At 29.2% G+C, this 26,549-nt stretch overlaps 1 protein-coding gene across 2 annotated transcripts in view; it reads left to right on the forward strand.

Moving 5' to 3' along the window:
- LOC107440764 (nephrin-like) overlaps positions 1-26,549 on the forward strand; it is a 194,984-nt gene that overhangs the window by 94,536 nt on the left and 73,899 nt on the right. For both annotated transcript variants that reach the window (XR_011636201.1, XM_043044524.2), the window contains exons 6-7: positions 21,469-21,765; positions 25,022-25,312. Coding sequence is in view for 1 of the 2 variants with exons in the window: in XM_043044524.2 (XP_042900458.1) it covers positions 21,469-21,765; positions 25,022-25,312 (588 nt within the window). In the remaining variant the exon portion in view is untranslated. The remainder of the gene's footprint in view (positions 1-21,468; positions 21,766-25,021; positions 25,313-26,549) is intronic.

Below are 26,549 nucleotides of genomic sequence, written 5' to 3' on the forward strand. Positions count from 1 at the left end.
AACGAAAATGTCAGAATAAATCATTGTTTTTTCTTCCTGGAATTTTTTAAAACCTTTTCTAAAGCAAAAAATAGTTACCTGTTACAAATTTTCATAATTTTTATTACTTAAAACGAATGTAAAAGTAAATAATAGATACTTTTAATGTACTCCTTTATTTCATAAATTTAGTACTTTTACTTATTTCTTCGTTTATTTCATAAATTTAGTACTGTTACTTATTTCTTCGTTTATTTCATAAATTTAGTACTTTTACTTATTTCTTCGTTACTTTTTAGATAAAAAAAAACAAGTATTTGTAGCGCAATGGTCGAAAGAAATGGTTAATTTTTGTTTGGAATTTTTTGAAAAGTTTTTCTCTAAAGAATCAAAATTTTTGAAGTTAAATATTGTATTCTTTAATAAATTAATGTATTCTTTAATTTGAAACTGCATTTTCATGAAACACCTTCCAGAGTCGCAATATCCTAAAAATGGGCAATGAGGAGCGGCTCTTTTGAAAACTAATTTTGAATATAAAAGTTGTCATTGAATTGACAATTCGAGTAGTATATGCAGTATCCTTTCTTTCATATCAAGCATTATTCATTTTCTAAGTATCATCTGTGATAGACGATACGAATACTTATGGTATTGAGAGGTAATTAAAATTAAAAAGTTCTCAAACGGTTCTAAAGAAAATGTGTTCTGTAAACTAAGTTTAATATTTGTGTTCGATTTACAAAAAAATAGTGCACCCAAACTTATATTTGGAGGCTATAAATATTCGAAGGCTATAATTATTGTGACATCGATGTACTGTCTGCTTGCTTTGATATCTCGTTCTCTATGAGTTTCTATCGGTATACGTAAGTTTCGGCTACTTGATTCCTAAACACTCCAACGTTCTATCTCGAAATATTTCAAGCTTAAACTTCTGCAGTCTTTCTGGAGTTATTTTAAAGTACTACTAGCCAGTAAGGCAAGGAGGAAGGGAACTATTTATGTTATGAATGTATATGTGAATAGCTAATGTAGTTTCCGAAACTGAGAATGAAATTACTAAAGGATTGTCATAGTTTTAAAATTAAACAAAGGTTAAAATCGTGAAATTTTGATCTATCGATTTATTTTCTGCTCTTTTGCAAAATAAATAAGAGTATTTTCTTACATTTTAAAATTTTATACATTTAAATTTCAATCATAGGCATTAACGAAATAAATTTTAATTAAAAAAAATTTTTCTTCTTACAATTGTTAATATATTTCAAGGTTACTTTGAGTTTTTTGATTCAGATCAAAATTACGATCTGTTGATGTATGAATAGATACATAAATGGGTCCTCCCTATAAACGGGTGCGATGTATGGATATGGCAGAAGTCGAATTCTTGGCCATAGATGGCGTTACTGGAAAACAAGAACAGTCGCACCCCCTGTGCCTAAACAGGCATACGTCAAAAACATTCTAAATAAGGTCTGACAAATTAAACTCGCATGCATTTGAAATGCTTATATTTTTATAGCTGTTTTTAACTCCAATTAAAAGATTGAAAATCTCTCATAGTCATAAAAAGGCTTAACTCTAATTAAAGTCTGAACTATTAAACGTCCCAGTTTGACTATGGTTTGATCAATTTTGTTATAGTTCAAAACACAGTCAAGTTATGACCTTTCACCTAAGTATATACTTGAAATTTATTTATATAGATATTTTTTGAACCTAAATTAAGATAAATTTTCGGAAATTTTATGCGAATTGAGGAAAATCACAATTCACTATAAAAAAGACCTGTGCCTTTAACGCTAGACTGCTTTTTAATTTCAATTAGAAAAACAATGATGCATATGATGACACAATTTCTTAGAATTTTGTGACTTTTTGTACAACATATAATTTTTTTTATTGTTAATATTTACTAATAACTTGTTATATAACTGTAAATAATATAAAAAATATTAAAAGTTAATTTTAAACAAATTTCATTACAAATTAGTTATTGTTTCACAATGCAGTCATTTTGACTGCTTTCGGGCAGTAAAGGTATANCTATAAACGGGAGCGACGTATGGTGTGACAGAAGTCGAATTCTTGGCCATATATGGCGCCACTGGAAAACAAGAACAATCGCACCCCCTCTGCCTAAACAGGCGTACGTCAAAAACATTCTAAATAAGGCCTGACAAATTAAACTCGCATACATTTGAAATGCTTATATTTTTATAGCTGTTTTTAACTCCAATTAAAATATTGAAAATCTCTCATAGTCATAAAAAGGCTTAATTTTAATTAAAGTCTGAACAATTAAGCGTCCAAGTTTGACTATGATTGATCAGTAATGTCACAGTTCAAAACACAGTCAAGTTATGACCTTTTACTTAAGTACATATTTGAAATTTATTTATATAGATATTTTTAAACCTAAATTAAAATAAATTTTCAGAAATGCGATTTGAGCAAAAAGCAAAAATCGTTATGAAAACCAGAACCTTTAAATGTCTTAGTTTTTTAATCATCAATGTGCCTGTTTAAAATATAATCGCAGTACGTATAAATTTATCTATTACTGTACTTATAATACTTATACTTTTTCAGATTATTATTATGAATATAATAGACTAAAGTGTACGCTAATCTGAACATTTTTAGCACACAATGAGATTAAATATTTAATTTTTAAACCTAAATGGTTTCTTACTTTTTTTTAAAAAAAGAGAAGTATTCAATATTTTATCTCACTCACTTAGCCCTTTTAAGCTTTTGGAAAGATTTATTTTAAATCTCTTTATGCATTTATGAAATAGCTTAACTTCAAAAATTACTAAAAAATGCCAGATAATAAAAAAATAAAATAAAATAAATGTATGAATTCAGTTGCAGAATAAAATGTAATATTTCTCTAAAATATGTTTTTTTTACTCAACCACTTCAAGCATAAAGATTTTTTTACATTATTTTTAACTTATATTATTGTTATATATTTAAAATAATATTCAAAATACTATATTTTAAAAATTATTTCTACTGTCATTTTCTTTATTTTTGCTCATTTTACTGCCCTTTTCATTTCAAAGTTTTATTCATGCGCAAAAATTAATTCAAAAACAGTATATTTTTATTTGCATGTTATAAATAATTCAGACACAATGCAAAAATTGAAAATTATTAAATATATATCGATATATGCATTCATTCTTATTACAATCATATTAGTAAGCAAATGAAACCTTATTGCCTTCAGGAAAAACAAAAAACAAAAACAAAACAGTAAGTGTACATAAATAAGGAAAATGGTTATATTACTAACATTGTAACAAGTAAAAAACAACTGAAACCTTACTGTACATCCAAGATGGAAAAAAACACACAATATAAACACTAATTGATAAATAAACTCTTATTTGCTGGACGGCTCGCTTATTACATTCCAATAAGCTGCTTTTAGCTCACTTCGCTCTTTATTGCTACTGACATAACGAGTTATACAGGTTTCTAATAGTGCCACTTTTGCTATCGAACGCTTAAAGGAAAGGTAAGAATTCTATTTCCAATGGGGCGAAGAATTTATCTTCGAGTGAAGGGTATATCCTATGTCACTTTGGGATAAGTTCCATCCGGGCATAAAAAAGCACCCTCCACCTTCTTAGCTATTACAGACTATCCAACCGCAAGTTTTCCTTTTCTAGCCATAGTTTCTGGAATGGAAGGTACATTATGTCCGTTTCAGTAAACGTACTATAGAAGAGGTCTTGTAATGGGACTTTTCTTTGGAGGCAAGTGGGAGTAAATAAACGGATCGACTGGCGCAAGTGGTGTGGAAAAACAGAAAGAAGTGTCGGGATAGGAATGTGTGCTTTATTTTCTGTTTATATGCTGCGATATTTTTTTTTCTGTGGGTTTACGAGGGCTTTATGAAGGTGTCTGTTTCTCATGGTTGAATAATAAGTTTTTTTTTATGTCTGTGGATGAGTTGTGAGCTTAGACGTTGGCACAAACAGGTTTCAGGATGCGCAATAAATGTTAAGTCGTATTTGTCTTCTTACTTACAGAATTAGGTTCATACGATTTTGGGAAAAAATATAAATTTTATATTAATGCGATGTTAGTCTGCGTGTCCGTTGAGAGCTATGCCGCTGACACAAAGTTTCGAGTATACTATAAATGCGACCTTATTAATGTTGCTTACACAGTAAAATCCACATGACATTGAAAAAATATGTTAATTTTATCTTAATGTGCTGTGGGCTTATACACTAGCACAAGCAGGTTTCAGAGTAAGTTATAAGTGTTAAATTGATAACTTACTTTATAATTGTTATAATGTATACATCATTTTACTTGCAGAATTAGTTCCAAACGACGTAGTTGGTCGGTGCGTTAGTTGAGGCTTAGCCACTAGCACAAACAAGTTTCGAGTATACTATAAATATGATCTCATTTAAGTTGCTTACAGAATTAAATCCGAATGACATTGAATAAATATGTTAATTTTATATTAATGTGATGAGGTCTTAGTATGACTTGTGGGCTTATACACTAGCACAAACAGGTTTACCAAGTAAGCTATAGATGTTAAGTTGTATACATCATATTACTTAGTGAATTATTCCAAATGACCTTGTTGGTTTGTGTGTGAGTTGAGGGCTTAGCCACTGGCACAAACAAGTTTCGAGTATACTATAAATACGATGTCATTGAAGTTTCTTACAGAATAAAATATGACAGACATTGAATAAATATGTTAATTATATATTAATGTGCTGAGGTCATAGTATGAGTTGTGGGCTAATACACTAGCACAAACGGGTTTGCGAAGTAAGCTATAGATGTCAAGTTGTATACATCATATTACTTAGTGAATTATTCCAAACGACCTTGTGTGTGATTGTGTGTTGGTTTGTGTGTGAGTTAAAGGCTTAGCCACTGGCACAAACCTTTTTCAAGTATACAAAATATTCGGTCTTATTGATTTTACTTATAGAATTAAATAATGACATTGGAAAAATATATTAATTTTGGTTTGTGTGTGAGTTAAAGGCTTAGCCACTGGCACAAACATTTTTCAAGTTTACAAAATATACGGTCTTATTGATTTTACTTACAGAATTAAATAAGGGCATTGAAAAAAATATATTAATTTTGGTTTGTGTGTGAGTTACAAAAATGATGAAGTATACAAAATATACGATCTTATTGATACTTACAGAATTAAATAATGGCATTGAAAAAATACATTAATTTTATATTAATGTACTGAAGTTTTTGTAGGAGTAGTTGATTGTGCATTGGCAAAGGTCTGTTTCAGAGTTTACAATAAATGTTAGGTAGCATTTGTCATCTTACTTACAGAATTAGTTCTAAATGTCATCGAAAATATATATTAATTTTATTTTAATGTGATGTATACTTTGTATGAGTTGAGGCTTAGCTACTGGTACAAACAAGTTTCGAGTATACAAATCCAAATAGAGTTTTGATTACAGAATCAAATTCAAATAGCATTGAAAGAATATATAAATTTTATATTAATGAATTGGGTTCAGTGCATGAGCTTTGGGCTTATACATGTGCATAAACAAGTTTAAGTGAACATCAAAAAAGGTTTAAGTTGTATTTGCAATCTTACTCGTGTAATAAATTTCAATTGCCACTGAAAACTATATCAATTTTATATTAATGTGTAATAATCTGTGTAGAAGCTGCGGTCATAGCACATAGATCAGGTGTGCATTTAAGAAAATAAATATATCACAACAGGTGTTCTTTCACTGTTAAATTTTAAGCCAAATTTTCAATTATCTTTATTTATTTATTTTAGAAAAGCACATTCCAAATGAATAAAAAATTAGCAAAGTTTTTTTTTAAAGTGCTGCAGTGAATCATTATTCATCAGCTATTTTCTTTCCCAATACAATATTAATTATTGTATAACTTGATTAAAAACTTCCTTCGCTTCAAAAGCATTTTAATTTATGATGTGAATGAAATTTTTTTTTCATCAAATAAAATCTTACTGCTTCGTTTCTTAGTTTTTTTTTATTTAATGTAATTACAGTAGTTTATAAAACAAAATCAAATTATGTGGTATTTTTCTTGATCATATTTTTTTGTATTAAGCTTAGTTCTTTGATGTCGTATTTTAAACCAACTTATTTTTCTTTGATACGCACTTAGACGTATGTCAAGAATAAAAGGTTCAGGATCTATATTACTGCAGAGTCAATTCAACTCCCTTAACATATAAAAAACAATTAAGAACAGTTGTAGCTATAATAAATCTTTTTGGACTTTTTATTTAATTATTACAGAAAGAAATATGGCTGTAAAAATTGTCAATAAATCAGTTCATTGTTGTTTACTTGGAAAACAACATTAATTGTTAATTCAACTGAAAAGAATCATTAATTTTTCACGACAAGAATAGTAAGATAAGAAATTAAGGTCATAAGCTTCTCGTCTCATTTCGAAAATATTAAGTGATACATTAAAAACTTCAAAAGATTCGAAAACAAAAGACACGTATTTAAAAATCTGTCTGCATGCGCGTGAAGTATGAGTTTCGACTTGCATATCTAAACTAGTTTTTTCGAAATTTATTTTAACATTAAAAATGGGAGACTGACTAGTTATATTTTATTAACAAACCATGACTAGTTAGTCATAAATTTTTATGGTTTTAATGAGGCCATTTTTAAAAAAGAATTGAAATAATAGTATGCAATTGATGTCTTTATTAAACAGATAAAAACATTTTAGTTATTAAAGAATGATACAGTAAAGAGAAATTAAAAAAAACAAAAATATTTTTCACATATCAAAATAAAGATTAAAACTGCATGCAATTTTGTGCTAAATACTAAAAATCGAAAGTGATTTAATTATGCTCAGCAAAACAAGGGCATTTATAATTTTTGTGTAGACATCACTTCATGGGCACTGGTATATGCGAGAGCCCGCGAGTTATTTTAACTCTTCACGAGAGCCTGCGAGTTATTTCAACTCTTCACGAGAGTCCGCGAGTTATTTCAACTCATATGAGAGGCTAATTTACAATCAGCTGTTTTTAACGACTAGATCTCTCTCTTTTTTTTTTGAAGTTATACTTCTTATGTGACTTCCAACAAGGTTGCGTTAAACGTTTAACGCTACATTTGTATTGGCCTGAAAATCACGTGGTAGGATCCAGTTTTCCCTCATTCATTTCCATATTGTTTTGGTTCTCACTAGCATAAAAATAATAAAAGTCATAAAATTATTGTTTTTCTATAAATATTTTTTTTGTTTGATTTGATACATATATAATTTAATAGGGTATAGGGTAGTATTTTTTATTTTCAAACTTAATGGATAACAATTGTAAAAAATGAGTGAAAACAACCCCTCGGACAATGCGACGGATTTAAGGTTATGTCAAGGTACGTCTCTTGTGAATATCAATTAATTGTTATGTTTTCTCTTCTGAAATTACATTATGACGCATTCACATACATTATTAANACAATCGCGAAAATATTAATTTTTCTTTAATTTAAATTTACTTTGTATGTCTTTTTTCTCTTTATTTTCATGCATTGTCATCCAATTCTGAACTATGTGCCAAATTTGAAGTCTGTAGCTAGTCGGGAAGTTAGTTTAAAATCGTTTACAAAATTCTGATTCTTCTACAATTAACGTCGCAGGTTACGAAGTTTAACTTCTTCCGCGCGGAGGGTTGCCACGCACTATTTTTTTGTTGTTGATATTTTTATTTTGGTTGTGGATGGTCCCTGTTATATTCTTTCAAAAATTGTAACCTGAACTAGAAAAAAGTATCAAGAATCAAGTTTTCTTTTATTTAAGAAAGTGCCAATTAGGAAAGCGGGTGGTTAATGGCCGCTGGATAGAAATATCGCTAATGAGAGCGTGCTGTATGATGCGTAAAACAGTGAAAATTCTTTATTATTAGGCGCATTTAGCAGATTTAAGTAAATTAGCTTCCGCACGCTCTCGTAATATTTCAAGTAACTGCGCATGCCCCCGTTAAAAAATATCAAACTTAAGAAAAAATAAGAGATTTTTTCAAAAATCCATGATTTAACAATGCTAACGTAGTGGTATATTCTTTTAACTTCGACCACAAAATCAAAACAAACATTTACATAGGGCGTAGATTACCTCTTTAAAGCTGTGGGCATACGATTCAAGGTTCTTTACTCTACATAAAACTGCGATTCAGCGAGCAAAAAGTTTTGGTTGATTATGGATTTTCTTGAATTCAACAATAAAGAATGCAGCTTATTATTATTATTATTAACAATATTTTTTAAAAAATATTATTAATCTTCTACTGATTATCTAACTGCTTTTAACTAAATTGTGTAATTAAGATAAATATAATTTATAGTTCTAAAATAATTAAAATATATCCGGTGTCTCATGGAACTAGTGCAATTTGACAGCCATAATGCTAAGCAAAAACTAATAAAATTATTTTTTCATTGAATGAACCAATTGTTGTAAAATCACATGATTCATTTCTAAATTTCATCAATACATTTCTTAAAATTCGCACGCATTCTATGTCCATGTTTTTAGTTTGAAGGAAGGCTTGAACAGAAAACAACATTTAACAGCATGTTTGTAGCTTTGTCTTTATGTCTAAAATAAATGCGAAAATGCGCAGTACCTTCACTCTTACGTACTGGAGCTAACGTGAAAGTGCGAAATCTCTCTAATGTTGTTTATAGGTGTTAGTTGGCTAAAAATAATAAAATGTGCATATTTGGAAGAATTTGTTTACGCTTTGCACCTTATTAAAATATAATCAATAATTCTTACCTGTTGCATCAAAAAATTCAGCAANCAAAAGGTTTTGGTTGATTATGGATTTTCTTGAATTCAACAATAAAGAATGCAGCTTATTATTATTATTATTAACAATATTTTTTAAAAAATATTATTAATCTTCTACTGATTATCTAACTGCTTTTAACTAAATTGTGTAATTAAGATAAATATAATTTATAATTTTAAAATAATTAAAATATATCTGGTGTCTTATGGAACTAGTGCAATTTGACAGCCATAATGTTAAACAAAAACCAATAAAATTATTTTTTCATTGAATGAACCAATTGTTGTAAAATCCCATGATTAATTTCTAAATTTCATCAATACATTTCTTAAAATTCACACGCATTCTATGTCCATGTTTTTAGTTTGAAGGAAGGCTTGAAATAGAACAACATTTAACAGCATGTTTGTAGCTTTGTCTTTATATCTAAAATAAATGCGAAAATGCGCAGTACATTCACTCTTACGCACGGGAGCTAACGTGAAAGTGCGAAATCTCTCTAATATTGCTTATAAGTGTTAGTTGGCTAAAAATAATAAAATGTGCATGTTTGGAAGAATTTATTTACGCTTTGCACCTTATTAAAATATGATCAATAATTCTTATCTGTTGTATTAAAAAATTCAGCAAGTTTAAGATAAATATAAAAAAAGAAATTCAGAAATATTCTAAAAAAAGGATGATTTTTATTACATCGAGTTAAATATTTAAATTTATCAAACATAAAACTACATTGTACTCAAATTATGATATTACAAAATTATATCAAGTTAAAACACAGAGGCTTGTAATTTCTTAAGACATATTTATGGTTAAATCTTTTCTGAAAATTCGTTATTATGGTTGTCTTTTACAATATTATGGTAGACTTTTACAATATTATGGTAGTCTTTTACAATATTATGGTAGTCTTTTAGAATATTATGGTAGTCTTTTACAATATTACGCCTACCAATTTTTTATTAAGAAACACTAATTGGTAAATTGGTGTTTCTAATAAAAAAAAAAAAAAAAAAAAAAAAAAAAAANAAAAAAAAAAAAAAAAAAAAAGGAAAAGGCAAATCAAAAAAAGACTTTCTTTCAAAAAAAAGACAAATTTTCAACTGTCAGTTCAACGTTATTAAAAGTGGAGTGCTATAAGAAAGAGAAACGAATCGACATCATGCGCTTAATTAGCGTTTAAGTTAACGGAAACTGTAACGAAACGCAAAAGCTCTCCAGTAACAGATTTTCACTAAATACTACTAATGATTTCCCAATAAATTATGTATTCATTTTACTCTTCGCGTGAAATTTCTCAGGATTTAGCTGCAATCTCAAGACATAAAAAATATATAAATCTATTTTAGCTACATTTTCCATGCTTACGTTCAGAAATAAATGGGGATTTGCATAGCTAAAATAGAGATCAATAAAAATAAGCAAAAACCATTTCCAGTAAATGGCCATAAATGGATTCTGGTAGAAAATTTGCTTATTTGTAACTGTGAAATGAGCACAGCAGTTCAACCATGAGATCCAAAAGCGTAACTCTTGAGATTGCCGTTAATAGCCCATTAGCAATGCTTCTGTCAGAAATGGTGCTAGATTGGTTAAGTTTTTTACAACCGCAAATTTCCTTATGCGTATTCATTATTATACCTTCAAATACACTAACATTGTTTATTTGCAACTATTGATATTAGAGTTTAATCGGCAGCTAAGATAATATTTTAGATTTCTTAAAACTTTATGTTTGGTTAATAATGCAGCAATAGAATTTTCCCAGAATGCTTAATTTTTCGTCCTTTTCTCGCATATCACTTCATTCCAATGGATAAGCAAAGAGTAATATTACTTCATTTTAAAAGCAATCCGAAAATTTTAGAACGATTTGAAAAATGTGTCTGTTTGATGTATAATGTTGCCAACAAAAAAAGACAAATTTTCAACTGTTAGCTCAGCGTTATTAAAAATGGAGTGCTACATGAGAGAGAAACGAATTTCATTGTTAAACAATATTCTAAGTAAGGTTGTGCCGTTTTCTAGACGAGTAATTCTCCTATATTGCTATCAGATTTTCCGCTTTAATAACGATTTTCCGTATTTATTCTTCTATCAGTTCAAAAGGATTAATGGTACATTTCATTCATGTTAATACGTATTAAATTAAACATTGATATAAATAAAAGAACAAGAAAAATGATGAGACAGGGATTCATTCTGATTGGAGATGAATGAAACAGTCTTTAAAACTCCTAAAACTTATTCGTTGAATCTTCCAGAAATTGAAACTATTTCTATCACTCAACTGCAGCTCAAATAACACCTCAGAACACTGGATTTGAAACCTCAGATGGTTCAATTAACTCACTAGAGACTCGCAGATCAGAACACTATAGCTCTAAGAAGCAGACTATTAATCTGCTTTGCCGATTTAAATTTAGGGTATAGCAAACGGGCTATCTGCTCCTTCATCGAAATTGAATAAGGATAGGAGAAGAGGGGTGAGTGAGAATATTACGTAAGTAAATCATTGATAAGATAATAATTAAACAAATGCCAGCCATTGACTATTAGGTCATTAGGCGTCTAGCTCTCCAGTACTTCTTAACAATACAGTCAAAGTCTTTTAGTGCAGAGAACGTGTCTAAATGCGCAGCAGTCATGACTTGTCCGGAGTTACATAAAAGACAATCTGATGAAGTGGTCAGCTTGAGGTGAAATAAATGAGAACGTAGACAATCATGTCCGGTCAAAAGTCTAAACATGGCTACCGCAGTAGCAGGGGGTGAATCCGGAACATTGTGAGTTCCACAGAGCACATTCCAGGACTTATCTCCAGCTGCGCGAGATGCCAAACAATGGAACGATTGTTTGAAGATTCTTTTTATTTCAAGTTTAGTGGAATGGAAGGACAGATTTCTACAAGATCTCTGAAGAATATAAGTTCCTTTTTCAGCCAAAATGTCTGCCATTTCATTTCCTCGAAGACCACAGTGGATGGGACCATTGAAATGCAACACTTCCCTCAATCCTCTTCAGGATTTTTCAGCAGCTCAATTGATAAGATAATAATAAACATGATAAGATCATGCCCTAAATACGAAAACCCTCCCACCCTCCGAATGGCTTCTACGTTAGAGTAATACAGTTCATCGTAATGTGCTGAGAATTTAAATCGAAAAAGGGCTAAAGTGTTTAAATAATATTCCATCACAGAGGTTAATTCGCCATCATTGCATTGCAGTGTCAAGAATAAGTTCTATACTTGCGTCAATTATTTCAAAATCAAAGATATGATTTTAATAACACTTAGTGCGTTTGGTGGCTTTACTAAAAACGAATGCGTTCATTTTTGGGGGGTAATTATCTAATTTCTAAATATTTAGATCATTATAGATTGAATTATTTCTAACGAACCAGGTTGTTTCCGTGATTCTTCTTAGGATTTTGTGGCTGGAGAGGCATAGTATAAAATAGGGCTAATACACATGTTGTAAATATGTCTCTTGTAATCTGTTTTGCAAGACACATTTCTATTTATGTAGACTGGGCGACGAAACTCCGGAATTTTCAACATTGCTCTAGACAATTATCGCATAACTCCGTAAACATTGATTCTATCGCTTCCCCTACTTAGAAGTTTCCAGAACTTACGTTGTTACAAAAAAGGGTCACTAAGTCGCCAAGATTATTGCCAAATTGGCAAAAATGTCGCAAAACCGTGTCTTCTATAAGAAATACATTAAGCTTAATGTTCTCTCTAAATTACGTTCTCCCTAATTACGCGAAACTCTAATTCACGTTTTCTCCTTAATTACTTGACTTTCTTGCAAATTTTCCGTTTAAAATGCCTATTTAGAGTCCGTCTGAGATATTTAGCCTCAAGACAAAAGAATATTCAAAAGAAAATTACAAAAGCATAGCAATATTAAAATTATTATTGGTTATTGAATTATGTAGCGAAACATGAGGATCGATTTTTATTAATTTTTATATTGAAGGTTTGATTTTATGTTTATTTTTCAAGTAATTTATATTTTTAGAGAAAAAATGTAATTGTACATAAAAATTTTCTTTAAGTGTGAAAATTCCATTTCAGTTTGATAATAAAAGCAATAACACTATTGAAATAAATTAATATCTTTCCAATATATATTCGTTCCTAGTGTATTCTAATTTTTTTTTCACAAACTATTTACAAGTTATCAAATACATTTTCTCCAAATGACATAACTTCATAGACCAGCATTAAAAGTACTATTCTTATTTCTTCTTACAAAATTTGTTCACGGAATTGTGCCTACATCTGCATTCTTTAGGCATAACTTCGTATATAAAAATAAACAGTTGGAGAAAAAAAATGACATAAATATATTTATTCTAGATATATTTTCTCTATATGCGTTCAGTTGCAAAAGGGGAATTTGTATTGGTAAAGCAGGGGAGTAAGAAACATAAATAAAATAGTTTTCAGCAAATAAACTTAAAGACATTCCAACAGAAACCATGCGCAATCGGAGAAATCACACAGGAATTCAGTTTTACTATACAGCAAAAAACAAAATATGTTCCATTCTCTGATGCATTCAGCTTTATGCCACTGTTTTATTTTCATTCTTCCATTTATACAATTTTCTTTTTAATTCAAATGTTGCAGCTGTAAATCTAATAAAGACTAATCTTTTCTAATAAAGAGTAACCAAATAAAGTGCTGGAGTCTAATTAAGGACGAAAGGGAGAGATAGTTAAACACAAATGTTAACTGAGAGTACGAACTAATATAGTACGCAAAGTAAATAAACTGATATTGGTAATCCAGCATGCAAATGCCCTTAAAACAAATAAATATATAACAATTCTTTAGTTTTACTATTTGCAGTAGTTTGTGCTTTCAGTGTACAAGAGTAAATAACTTATAAAAATAAATTTGCTTTAATAAATTAATCTTTATATTTCCAAGGAAAGCAAATGCAAGGATAATTAACTTCTTTTTTTTCTTCGAAGAAATTGAAATTGAAACGTGTCGATAAGTTTGTTTTATGTTCAAAGCTAATCGTAGTTAAGGGAATAGAGTGAAAGTAGAGTGTACAGAAAATTAAAAGGAATTCTCCAATAACTTTTGATCTAATGATCTGATCTTGTTGCTTTAAGTTGCAATTTTAATGCTTCAAGGTTATAATCAGAAATATGTGTTTTTAATTTTAATTTTGTACAATGCAATAAAATTTTCCTTAAAGTATGGAATAATTATAGATCACATGCATATCAAAATATTCATGTTTCATCACTGTACCTAAAATCAAGAGAGGAGCAATCAGAAATAAAAAAAATAATAGAAATTCTTGATTTTTTTTCTTTTAGTTGGTCTATTGACAATAGCCGGAAATTTCATGAAACGACTCTATGATAATTCTACGCTGAAAAAAAAATTCGGATCAAATTACGTTAAAAAGTAGCGGCACTCTGACTGCCAGTATTTTTTACCGTAACATTTACGGAACAAAATATCTGCTATACCGTAACTTTTGCAAAATCACAGAATCTATTTAATTAAGTAAATCTACGAAATTTATGGTATTAAGTTTTACGTAAAAGATGGATTTTACGCATGCTGCAATTACAGTGCCAATATTTTTTACCTTAACGTCATCTTAATTTTTTTCTGTGCACTGACTTAGAGTGATGGACAAGAGCTAGTAAGGGGAAGAAGGTACCATAAAATATATTTGTAATTTCAATAAAAATATGTATCGAATTATAGCAAAGCAAATAAATTATAGTAAAGCAAATCCATTATACACATTGAAGTAAATAAATTAATGCATTCAAATAATTATAATTTTACTATCCCTCTAAAAGTTTTTTTTTATTATAAATTTCATTTCTAAAGTTTAATTTTTAATTAACTTTACAACTAATATGTTTCTTAAGCGAAGTAAAATGTAATTGAAAATAAAAGTTATTCAATGTGTGGAATTAACATTTAAGATTGATAATTATTAAAAAATAACACTATAAAAAGTTATTATTAATATATTTCCAAATATATTCGTTCCTAAGTGTATTCTAAAATTTTTTCTCAAACTATTTACAAGTTATCAAATACATTTTCTCCAAATGACATGACTTTATAGACCAGCATTAATCGTGCTATATTCTTATTTCTTTTTGCAAAATTTGTTCGGGGAATTGTGCCCACATCTGCATTCCTTAGGCATAACTTTGTGTATAAAAATCAACAGTGGAGAGGAAAAAAAAAGCCATAAATAGATTTATTCCCGTTACATTTTCTCTATTTGCGTTCAGTCGCAAAAGGGGAATTTGTATTGGTAAAGCAGGGGAGCAAGAAACATAAATAAAATACTTTTCAGCAAATAAACTTAAAGACATTCCAACAGAAACCGTGCGCAATCGGAGAAATCACACAGGAATTCACTTTTCAGTTTTACTATTCAGCAAAAACAAAATATATTCCATCCTCTGATGCATTTAGTTTTATGCCTCTGTTTTACTTTCCTTGTTCCCCTTTTACAATTTTCTCTTTAATTCAAATGTTGCATCTACAAATCCAATCTTTTCTAATAAAGAATAACCAAATAAAGTGCTTGAGTTTAATTAATGACGCAAAGGGAGAGATAGTTAAACACAAATGTTAACTGAGAGTACGAACTAATATAGTAAGCAAAGTAAATAAACTGATATTGACAATCTGGCATGCAAATGCTCTTAAAACAAATAAATATACAGCCATTCTTTTGTTTTGCGATTTGCAGTAGTTTAGTGGACGAGGGAAAATAAGTTTTAAAAAGAGTTTCTTTTTAATAAATTAATCTTTATTTATCTAAGATAAACAAATGTAAAGATAATTAACTTCTCTTTTTTTGTAGAAAGTGTAATTGAAACCTGTCGTTAAGTTTGTTTTTAGTTCGAAGATAATCGCACCTAAGGGAATAGCGTGCAATTAAAGTATAGTGTAAGGAAAGTAAAATGAATTCTTTAATAACTTTTGATCTAATTATCTCATCAACTTGTTTTAAGTTGCAGTTTTGATGCTACAAAGGTTTTGTCTGAAATCCTTAATTTTTCGCAATATACTAATATTTTTCTTGAAGTATGGAATAAGTAGACCCTATATATATTACAATCTAAATGTTTCCTTACTGTTCCTAACATCAAGAAAAGGGCAATCAAAAATTAAACAGGATATTCTTGATTTTATCATTTTAATTGGTTTATAAATGACTGCTGGAGATTTTCATTTTCACTTATGTTTAAAGGATCAAAAGTGTAAATCTAAATTAAATTTAATTTCTTTTATTTAACAAAATGTATGTTATGACTAGTTCTATTCTGAGTAATTTGTCATGAAGTAAATAGATGAAAATTAAAAATCTTTAAAGTTATAGACATAATATTGAAATCCTCTCACTGAAAAAAGAAAGTGACACAATCATTTTCTAAACAGCAATCTACTGTGCGGAATTAAGTATTTCGTTTTAAGTTATTTTTGCATTGTTTTGTCTTAAAATCTGCTTATCTAAATGCAAATATTTTTACCGGGCGCTCAATATTTTGATTTAGCATGTTCTTTATATTCAAAGTGGCACGTGAATTTGCAAATTAGATCATATATTATTGTTAAAAAATTTTTATTTAATGAAAATCTTAAAAACAAAATTATATTTATAAGTTTTTTTCTAGCATGTAAGATTTTTAAAAGGCTCTTTATATATTTACTAAAACTTGTTGCAAGTCGTTGACATGAACTTTGTAACTTATAACGTTAAGTTAACGTGAACCCAATTGACCACCAGTCATAATTTTATTTTTGTCTCTCAAATTTTTAGTTCAAAGAAAATTAAATTACAGCAATTTTTAGTATTGTTTAGTAAAAAGTGTTTTTAAAAAAAATTTCAGAAACCTATGCTAAATTTTAGATAAATTATTAAAAGTAAAAAAACAAATCTTCTGCAATGAAATATTTTCAATGAAATCAAAACTGCCTAGACCCTTTAAGTCATAATCATGTCTTACACTGAGAAAACCAGTGTGGTCAAAACACCCAGAACAGGCAAAAATTTACTCTGTTTACTGGATTTATGGGAACACCAAATGCCTCGATAATTTTGACCGAAGCGCTTTGGTAGTGATTTTGGTAAAATGAATAATAAAATATGGGTTCATTATATATGATAAAATTTAGTAATTGTGGTAAATGTGATAGTTTTATAATGCTTCCTTAAGACATGGCATAAAAACTGTTTATTCAGTTAAATTTACTTTTCAGTTTTGTATTTTCTACTAAGTATGTTGTAACAAGAATTATAATTTTGAAGACTAGAATTTGCTGTAAACCGTTAACATATGAACGGAAAAATTATCAAAACCGAATGGTATTGGAATGAATGGAAATGGTTTAGAAACCGTATAATCTGGTTCCAGAATTACGCCTTCTTTTCTTTTTTTTTTTTAACCAGAATTGTTATACAGTACTGTATTTTTATTAGATTTTTGTTTTCTCCGTGCTCAGTGCAGTCAATTATGTTTTTTTCTCCAGTTAAGTTAAAATAAACCGTAGGTTTTCGACTATCCAGTCTAATGTAGCGAAATGATAGTCCCCGTATGAGAAAAAAACCATGTCAATGCCATTTACCATGCCATTTACCATGTCAAAAAATATTTAAAGAATCTCAAACACAGAGTTTCCTGTTCTCGTCTTAATTTAAGGCTCCATGCCATNTGGTATTGAAATGAATGGAAATGGTTTAGAAACCGTATAATCTGGTTCCAGAATTACGCCTTCTTTTCTTTTTTTTTTTTAACCAGAATTGTTATACAGTACTGTATTTTTATTAGATTTTTGTTTTCTCCGTGCTCAGTGCAGTCAATTATGTTTTTTTCTCCAGTTAAGTTAAAATAAACCGTAGGTTTTCGACTATCCAGTCTAATGTAGCGAAATGATAGTCCCCGTATGAGAAAAAAACTGGATAAAATAATGATAAACTATTTATTAATTAACTAAACAAATGTGTAATTCAGCTAATAATAGCTAGTTCCTAAAAAATTCATTTTTAATAACTCCAATTGATAAAAACTTACATTTTTGCAGTAATAAATAATAGTTTGGCAATTTTATTATAATTTAACAATTTTTCAATGCTATAATATTGAGGTACTTCGCTGAATAAAAATGAACCTCGTTTTAACAAAAAGAAATCAACATTGGAACTTTTTTCACTTTTTTTTAAACTTTTTGATCATAAAGTCTCTAGTGGTTTTATTTACCAAAGTAACTAATAAACCTGTAATAAAAACCTGTAATAACAAAGTAACTAATAATTCACTAAACCTGTACAAAATCAAAAAATTCAATCAAATTTACCATGCCAAAAAATATTTAAAGAATCTCAACCACAGAGTTTCCTGTTCTCGTCTTAATTTAAGGCTCCATGCCATACATGAGCAATAAATGGTGCTGATTTCACCTTTAAGGGTTTTTCTTTAAGTATAGATATTCTATAAGTATCAATAATTAAATTGATTACAGTTTCAGAAATTAATATAGTAAAATGTAGTATTAATATCGTAAAATGGAAATGCAATATTGGAATGCTTAAAAAAATGACAGTTTTTTTAGAAATTTATTTATCTTAATTTCTCAGAAATAATACTAAGCAATATTTTTTAGTTAATTTATTGATTTTAAAATTGAAATAACAATAAATTTTTATTTTCGTCTGTTAAATTAGATTTATAATTATTTACTTTTATTAGTTTAAAAAAATTCAGAAAGCTTCATTTTAATGTTATTATTTTTTAGTTTTATTTTAGTGTTATTATTTTAATGTTTTATTTTTTAGTTAATTTATTGATTTTTTAAAATTGAAATAACAATAAACTATTATTTTCGTCTGTTAAATTAGATTTATAATTATTTACTTTTATTAGTTTAAAAAAATTCAGAAAGCTTCAATTTAATGTTAATATTAATTTAATGTTGGAAAATAGTCTAAATCTTTTTTTTTTCAATAACGGCATTGACTGAACTTTCTTCTTCGCCTTAGAAGATGCCGGAAGTGTTGCTCATTTATCGTTACCCAGTGAGCACCGGTGAACCAAAGTCACGGAGGCGAGCAGCATTATCCACGCCACACTGCCACAAATACCCTTTCATTGGGTAGGCCACATTCACACATCACACAACTGAGGACAGCACAAAGAGAAGCAACCATGCCCTGAGTGGGATTCGAACCCGTAACCGTCGGCTCCGCAGTCAGGCTCGCTAACCACTTGACCACCTGGTCGGCATATAGTCTAAATGTTGTAGTTGTAGTTGTTGTAGTTTATTTATGTCGCACTAGAGCTGCTCAATGGGCTATTGGCGACGGTCTGGGAACCATCCCCGAGGATGATCCGAAGACGTGCCATCACAATTTTGATCCTCTGCAGAGGGGATGGCACCCCCTCTTCGGTTGCCCGACAACCGTCTAAATGTGAAATTAAGTAAGAGAATCAGTTGTCAGATACGTTAAAAGAATTTTTAAGATTTAGATCCCAAAACAGATCCCCCAGACATATTTATTCTTTCGTATTTTAAATAACTTTTCTTTTCTGAAATACAAAAAGCAATATCGAGTGCAATGCAGTTTTGTCATTACAGATGCTTGAGCTAATAAAACTGTACAGAAATATGCATATATATATTTATTTCGTTTAATATATTCTACTAAAATATGTCAAGGGATAAGAGTCATCGCCAAGAGGCAGTTTCAAAATAAGTACAAACTGTCAAACAACTATAAATTTTAAGTTAAACATTACTTGAGCTAAAAACTAAAATGACCAAAATAATGCTCCCACATGCTGTTTTCTGTAGTTTCATATATATCTTAAAAAATGTCTTGTCCAAAGAAATTTCCTTCAAGTTACCTATTTAGACCTAAACAAACATCTTGCTAAACCCTTAAAAGAAATAATCTTGGGCCCAATAACTTAGTATAGTGACAGATTTAAAGAAATCCGCAGGTCAAAGTGTTCATAAAGTAGCAGTTTTATGTGGAAAGACATTTATTTTAAGCCGTAATCCTGTCATTTCACGTACTGGACTCTTTACTTTTTCATAATCCTGGGAAGAAGAAAAAAAGGGACTTTTTCTACATGGTCATTTTAGGAATAGTGAAAAGTCCTCCGAGCGCACTGATAAGCATTAGGAAGTAGATTCTAAAAGAAATATTTTGTAAGAATTTCTTCGACCGATGTATTTCTTCATTTTTAGTAAAAAGAAATTTAAAACTTTGATGAAAGAGAGAAGGTGAAATTGCCTTTAAATGGATTTTTTCTTGTACGAATTTAATGCTTTTCACGAAAAGATTATAAAATATTTTGCAGCTATCTGTTTAAATAAATTTTCACCTTAAAATATTTTTCATGATAATCTTGTTTTTTCTGTCTTGTTATACTATCGAATATTTCTTAATATAGTTAATTTTTTTATACATGACTTTAATATCATTTAGTAGCCCAATTGAATTAATCAAAGTAAAAATAAGTTTGCTAATTGCTTTTTAACTTATTAATTAACTGTAACTAAATAAAGCTCATTTATTATAATAGTAGTCTTCAGATAATTTAAAAAAAATTTCGAAAAAATGGACATCCATAAGAAAAAAAACAGTTCAAACCTGATACAGTTTTTTAAGTACCATCCTTATAGTAAGTTGTAAAAATTGCACGACCACAAATATTAAGAGGGAGACGAATCGAGGAAAATAGGGTGCAGCTTATATGCAGATATTTAGGAATGTAAGTTACTATTTTCAATGTAGTTTTTAAACTGAATCTAATTAACCAATCGGATCCATAGTTTTGAGGTTATAATGGTTTTATTCTCCAAAGGGAAAAAATTTTTCTTGTATCTACATTGAGGAAAAAAGATAACGGTCAACCAAAATATGGTAAAACTTATCATGCTTCTGAAGACGGTAAATTTCACCATAGAGGAAACACAAAAAAGCATGGTACATTTTACCGAAGCGATTTGGTAATATTAACAATAAAATGCAGTTTTATAATATATATGATAAAATTTGGTATCTATGTTAAAGTCTGTAATTTTATCATGATACCTTAGAGACTGGCATAAAAACGAATTATTTGGTTATATTTACCTTCAGTTTTATATCTTTTAATAAATAGATGATAATATGAACTATTTTGAAAACCGGAATTTCCGGTAAGCTTTACTTTATGAATGTGAACATTACTAAATGAATGGCTGACATTTGTACACTTTGTATTTTATTCACAGAAATATGTTTTTTTCCAGAAATATCATTACTATACAATGTGATAACTAACCATGAATTTTTTTTCTCAGAATAAATTTTATAATTTTTTGTATCATTAAATTAATATACAGCTCACAATGCTGTTAAATCGAAGTTGACTTATCATTTACAAGCAGAGGTAAAATTAAGGTATTATAAAATATTGAGTCTAAAAGTATGAAATAATTAAAGCTTCCAAGTCTATCGCAATGGCGTAAATCCAAGTGAACTTATTTACGTATATTTAGTTCTTTACTTTAATTTCTATTATCAGTATTGCATATTACCATAATTTCTGTAACTAATTTCTATTACTAATTTAAATTACTACATTTCTATTACCAGTGAAGCCACTAGGTGTCAGTTTAACACCACAAAGAATCAGCTTGACGGCCGGACGGAAAGTTGAACTTCGATGTTATTCCCGTGGATCTCGCCCTGCTTCTAGGATGTCCTGGTTCCTGGATAACGAACCTTTATCCAATCACACCGATTTACTATCCATGGATGGGAACCAAACAACCAGCATCTTGACATTCTATCCATCCAGAAGCGACCACAAAAAGTACCTGCGTTGCAGAACGGAAAATTTTTTGCTGAGTGGATCAGCTCTCGAAGATGGATGGCATCTCAATATAACGTGTAAGAATTCTTTTAACTTTTAAATTATATTACTTTACTTAAATATTGGATGTCGATTACTTGATTAAAAATTTCATTCTCTTCAGAAATATACAAGCCGGAAATAACAGTCAAGATGTTTTAAGCTCCTAAAAACTGGCTCCCATTTTCAAGACTTGCCAGACGTGAATGAGAAGAAACAAAAAAGTGATTCGAAATATATAACGTAAAGTTGCCACCGAAAATGGAAAAATGAAGGGGGGAAACAAAGATAGAAAAACTACTGTAGTCGAGAGGAATTTTTTTTTCTTTTTTGTTGCATGCCTGTTTAGGCATAGTGGGTGTGATTGTTCTTGTTTATTAGTGGCGCCATCTATGGCCAATAATTCGACTTCTGCCACACCATTCATTCAACCACAAACCCGTTTACAGGATGAGTCACATTCACATACACTAAGGAGAAATGACATAGAACACACAGAGAGAAAGAAACATCCATGCCTTGACCGGGATTTGAACCCAGAACCTTTCTGATGCAAGGACAGTTCCCTGCCCCCTACACAGACCGGTCGGCTGGATAAAAATATAAAGATTGAATAAGAAAAATCACGGTAAGTGAGAGGTTATTCCTGATTTGCCCCTCAGTGGTTTTTCTTGTTTTGTTTTTTATCTTTATTTCTCTCTCTCGGCTCCTGTGGTTTTTCTAGTTTTGTTTCTCACCCTTATTTTTTCTATTTTTCCATCGTTGGCAACCTTATGCTTTACATTTCAAATCACTGCTTTTTTCTTTCTCATTCAAGTTTTGAAAATGGGTGCCTGTTTTTGAACACTTGAAACACGTGGACTGTTGTTATTTACAATTCGTATATATTTGGAGCGAATGGAGTTTTTAATCAATAATGTATTACCGCTCCAGTTTCTAGGGTTTATTTATTTTACATCGGATGCCTATTTTATTGTATTCTCTTTTCAATAATAAAACATTCGAAACATTATTACTTTTTAGAATGTAATAATTTAAGAATAATTTGCATTAATTTAAACTTCTTTTCCCTTTAAGTCATTGCAATCTAAAAAATAAGTAAAAATAGTATAACATTTGCTATTAGCTGAAGAATTTATAGTATAACATTTGCATTTTCTATTAGTTAGAAATAAGGTACTTATTTTTTGTTTTTGTTTTTAAAGACTCCTAAAACTGCAGATACCTTTAATGTAAACTTACAGATTAAAAATAAAATTATGGATTTTAAGGTAAACGTTATTCTTTCATGGATCCGAAAATTTGGAAGACATAATTTAAAAAATGTATTTCAAATATTTAGTTTTTCAAGAAAACTATTTTATCTTCGGGTTGAGAGTAACTTATATAATACTTTATTAGTATTTATATATTTTATCAGTATTTATATGCCTTTTTTTCATGTTTCTTGAAAATCACCAACAATTATATACTATATATCATCACCATAATTATCATATCCATCTTATTAAATTTTTTATATTAAGTTTTGTTTATGCGGCATTTATTTTAATCTTTCACTTACTTTATAGTTACTTATAGTTTAGAAAACTGGAATTTTCAGTAAACCGTTACCATATGAACGGATAAAAACATTTATTCGGTATAATTTACTTTTTCAGTTTTGTATGTTTTGCTAAATGTGTAGTAATGAAAACTATAATTTTAAAAACCAGAATTTCTCATTAACATTTATCATAGAAACGGGAAAATCATCAAATAAAATTTTAAAAAAATTGAAAATTCCTCTTTAATGTTTAATATATCAAACAAAACGCTAATTACCAATGAAAGATCGCTTTTAACATCATTTGTTATGATTAAGAAAAAAATCATTACAATTCTATAAAAATATTTTAAGCAAATAATTAGAAGATAAAAAAAGAAAGCAGGGTATAATAACCAATTATTTATTACGAAAGTATTGACTTAACTATATTTTGATACGTAATTACTTGTTTAACAGGTAAATTATGTGTGGCGAGATTTCGCTATAAAAATTTTTTCATTTTAATAATTTATATAACAAAACAGTTTTAATTAAAGATAAAGATTCCGTTTTTATTTTAAATGAGATTAAATAATAAAGAAGAGAGCGCTCGCGCTTTCTATTCAGAAATTGGCGATTCGTGGTGTTAGTAATTTTCGTATCTAAGCCATTTGCATCTTTGAACGTTAGAACAGAAACTTTTGACATTTGTAACGAAATAATACTTGCTTTTGAATAAATTTCCGATTGCAGATGTCGAGAAACTGCAATTAAATAGCAATCAAGCGAGTTAGTGAGTTTAGTTTCCAAGCGTTATAAGTATTTTCAAATTTTGTTGAGACCTTCCACTCTTTCAACCTGAACTATAAAATAGCAACTACCAACTATTAAATTAGAAAATAGCATGAAAAGTGTCTAAAATTAAAACAGCAAAACTTTTTCGTCGCCAAGGAGGGGTTCAAGCTCATTCTATATATTTTAATATGAAAAAAAATAACTCTTAATAGTTGTAAGTAATTCTGAAAATCGCCACGAGACCAAATGCATATATTTTCCATTGGTCATAAGAATAGAGTTTTATTTTTCAAATATCAGGAAACATTGTGTTCGTGAAACTGGAATTAACCCCTTAACGATCGGTTAATTTTCAAGAAAACGGTCATAAAAGTGCCTATTTTTTTTATCTTTGAAAATTGATTAGTGCTGACATCTAGTTTAAAATTAACTAACTATCTACAATTATCCTAAAAATATCCTGATACTGCCATCTGGTGTGTAAAATGAGAAATAAAATGTTTTCCGGACAAAAGAAATGAATTACTTTTATTCTTATTAGCAAGTTACTACTGAACAATCCAGCCCGGAAATACCATGGGAGCGAGAAATAGAGGGCGAAACCTCATCCCGTCATTTTCTCGGGAGCGAGAAGGAAGTGGTTAAGTTTAGTTAAAATTTGTTTTGTATACAAGCTATTCACCGTACATTTCTTCGTGTAGAAAATATCACTTAAATTTCTTTGGTAATGCCAATATTGCAACAAATTTTTCAATAATTTTAAACTACTCCAGCCGATGTATATCAGCATTTACTTCATTTTATGTAATTTTCTTCGTGTTCATGTTTTATTTTTTATCTCCACTTCCTGAAATGTTTACATTAAAAATTTTTTTTGATATGATAATTGTATGATTTTGATAATTAAAAAAATGTTTCTAAATATAGACTATCTAAATAAATGTAGCTCAAATAATCATTATTTAATTTAGACATCCCTATGGTACAGCTATCGATTAGGAGTTCAACCAAACAACAATCTTCATTTCTGGAAGGTGATGATGTTCGTTTCATTTGTGATGTCAAGGCAAATCCACCTTCGAGTGATGTTGGATGGCTGTTCGAGGGGAGACCCCTCAATCCCAAGGACTCTGATCTAGTACTCAGTTATAAGAGTTTGTTGATAAGAAAAGTGAAAAAGAAGCATAGAGGGCGCTACCAGTGTTATGCCAATAATGCTGAAGGTACAGGAATGAGCAGGGTTATAACTCTAAGGGCAATGTGTAAGTATGTTTTAACAACAATTATTGTGTTAGCATTTTATTCAACAAAAAAAAAGAACCCGTGTAAGCATTTAATTACTATATACGCATGGATTTTATGTCTGACAATCAGAAAGAATTTATCAAAAATGTAACTAACCATTTTTGAAATTCATTTACATCTGTACATTACATCTATTCATTTACATATTTATAGTTTAGCAATCACGAGGTGTGCTCCCTACTCTCAGTAGCGTTACTGAAATCTCATCTTGAATATAGATGTTAATTTCCAGTCCATATATCTAGTAATGTGTTCCATTGTTACATGGATACGTTTTCATTAATCAGATTTAACTTATTCTCTGTAGTATTTTTTTTTAATTCCCCCTCCCCAGAAAGCATTTTTTAATTGCTGGAAATTAATGTATGTTCCATCCTAAATTCGAAAATGCATAGTAATTTCGTCAGACCAAATTTTCAAAACTAAGAATTGCTTAACGCAAAATTAGAAAGAAATTATTGAAACTATTATTTATTTCACTTGCAGTTTTCAACCTTATATTCTTTCAGATGTATTTAAATCTAAAAAGAGAGAAAAAGCAACAGTCAAATTTGCAAAATAAAGTAAGACGTGCACCATTTGATTAAGTTTGAATTTCTTTCCTATATTAGTCAGAAAATATTTTTTACAATAAAATTAATTGCTTCATTAGCAGATATTAATAAGAATTGTCTAAAAGAATTCTCGCATGAAGTGTTGAATGTGCTTAATTGTATTCAGTTTTTCACTCTTCGTTGTAAACTAAAAGAAAACAAACTGAATTGCTGATATGTTTGTTTTTGTTTTCTACCATAAGTTTTGCAAATGCTTTCATGACACTCAAAAAATCTTTAAAGTGAACAAAGCAATTTCCTTTATCAACTGAGTCAGGTTAGCTCCAGGGAATAAAGAAGATAAGCAACGTTCACTTTTCTCTAAAAAATAATATTCATAACATAAATATTTTGCAGAAAACTAAAAGTTCTTCGTAAATATCAACTCCCCTCCTCCAAAAAAAAAACTTTTTAATCTCTTAAAGGAGAGAAGAAGTTTCATTCTTATTGTTGACATAAACCCTTACACACACAGAAAAAGTGCTTGAAGTAAGATAGGTGAACAATGTTATATTTTTGGCAAATAATTGAAGATAAAAATTAAAAAAGCTTCTTTAAGTTATCTCAAAGAACTCTCGCTCTTTCTCTCTCTTTTTTAGGC

The sequence above is a fragment of the Parasteatoda tepidariorum genome, chromosome 2 (genome assembly GCF_043381705.1).
Source record: "Parasteatoda tepidariorum isolate YZ-2023 chromosome 2, CAS_Ptep_4.0, whole genome shotgun sequence".
Taxonomy (NCBI): domain Eukaryota; kingdom Metazoa; phylum Arthropoda; class Arachnida; order Araneae; family Theridiidae; genus Parasteatoda; species Parasteatoda tepidariorum.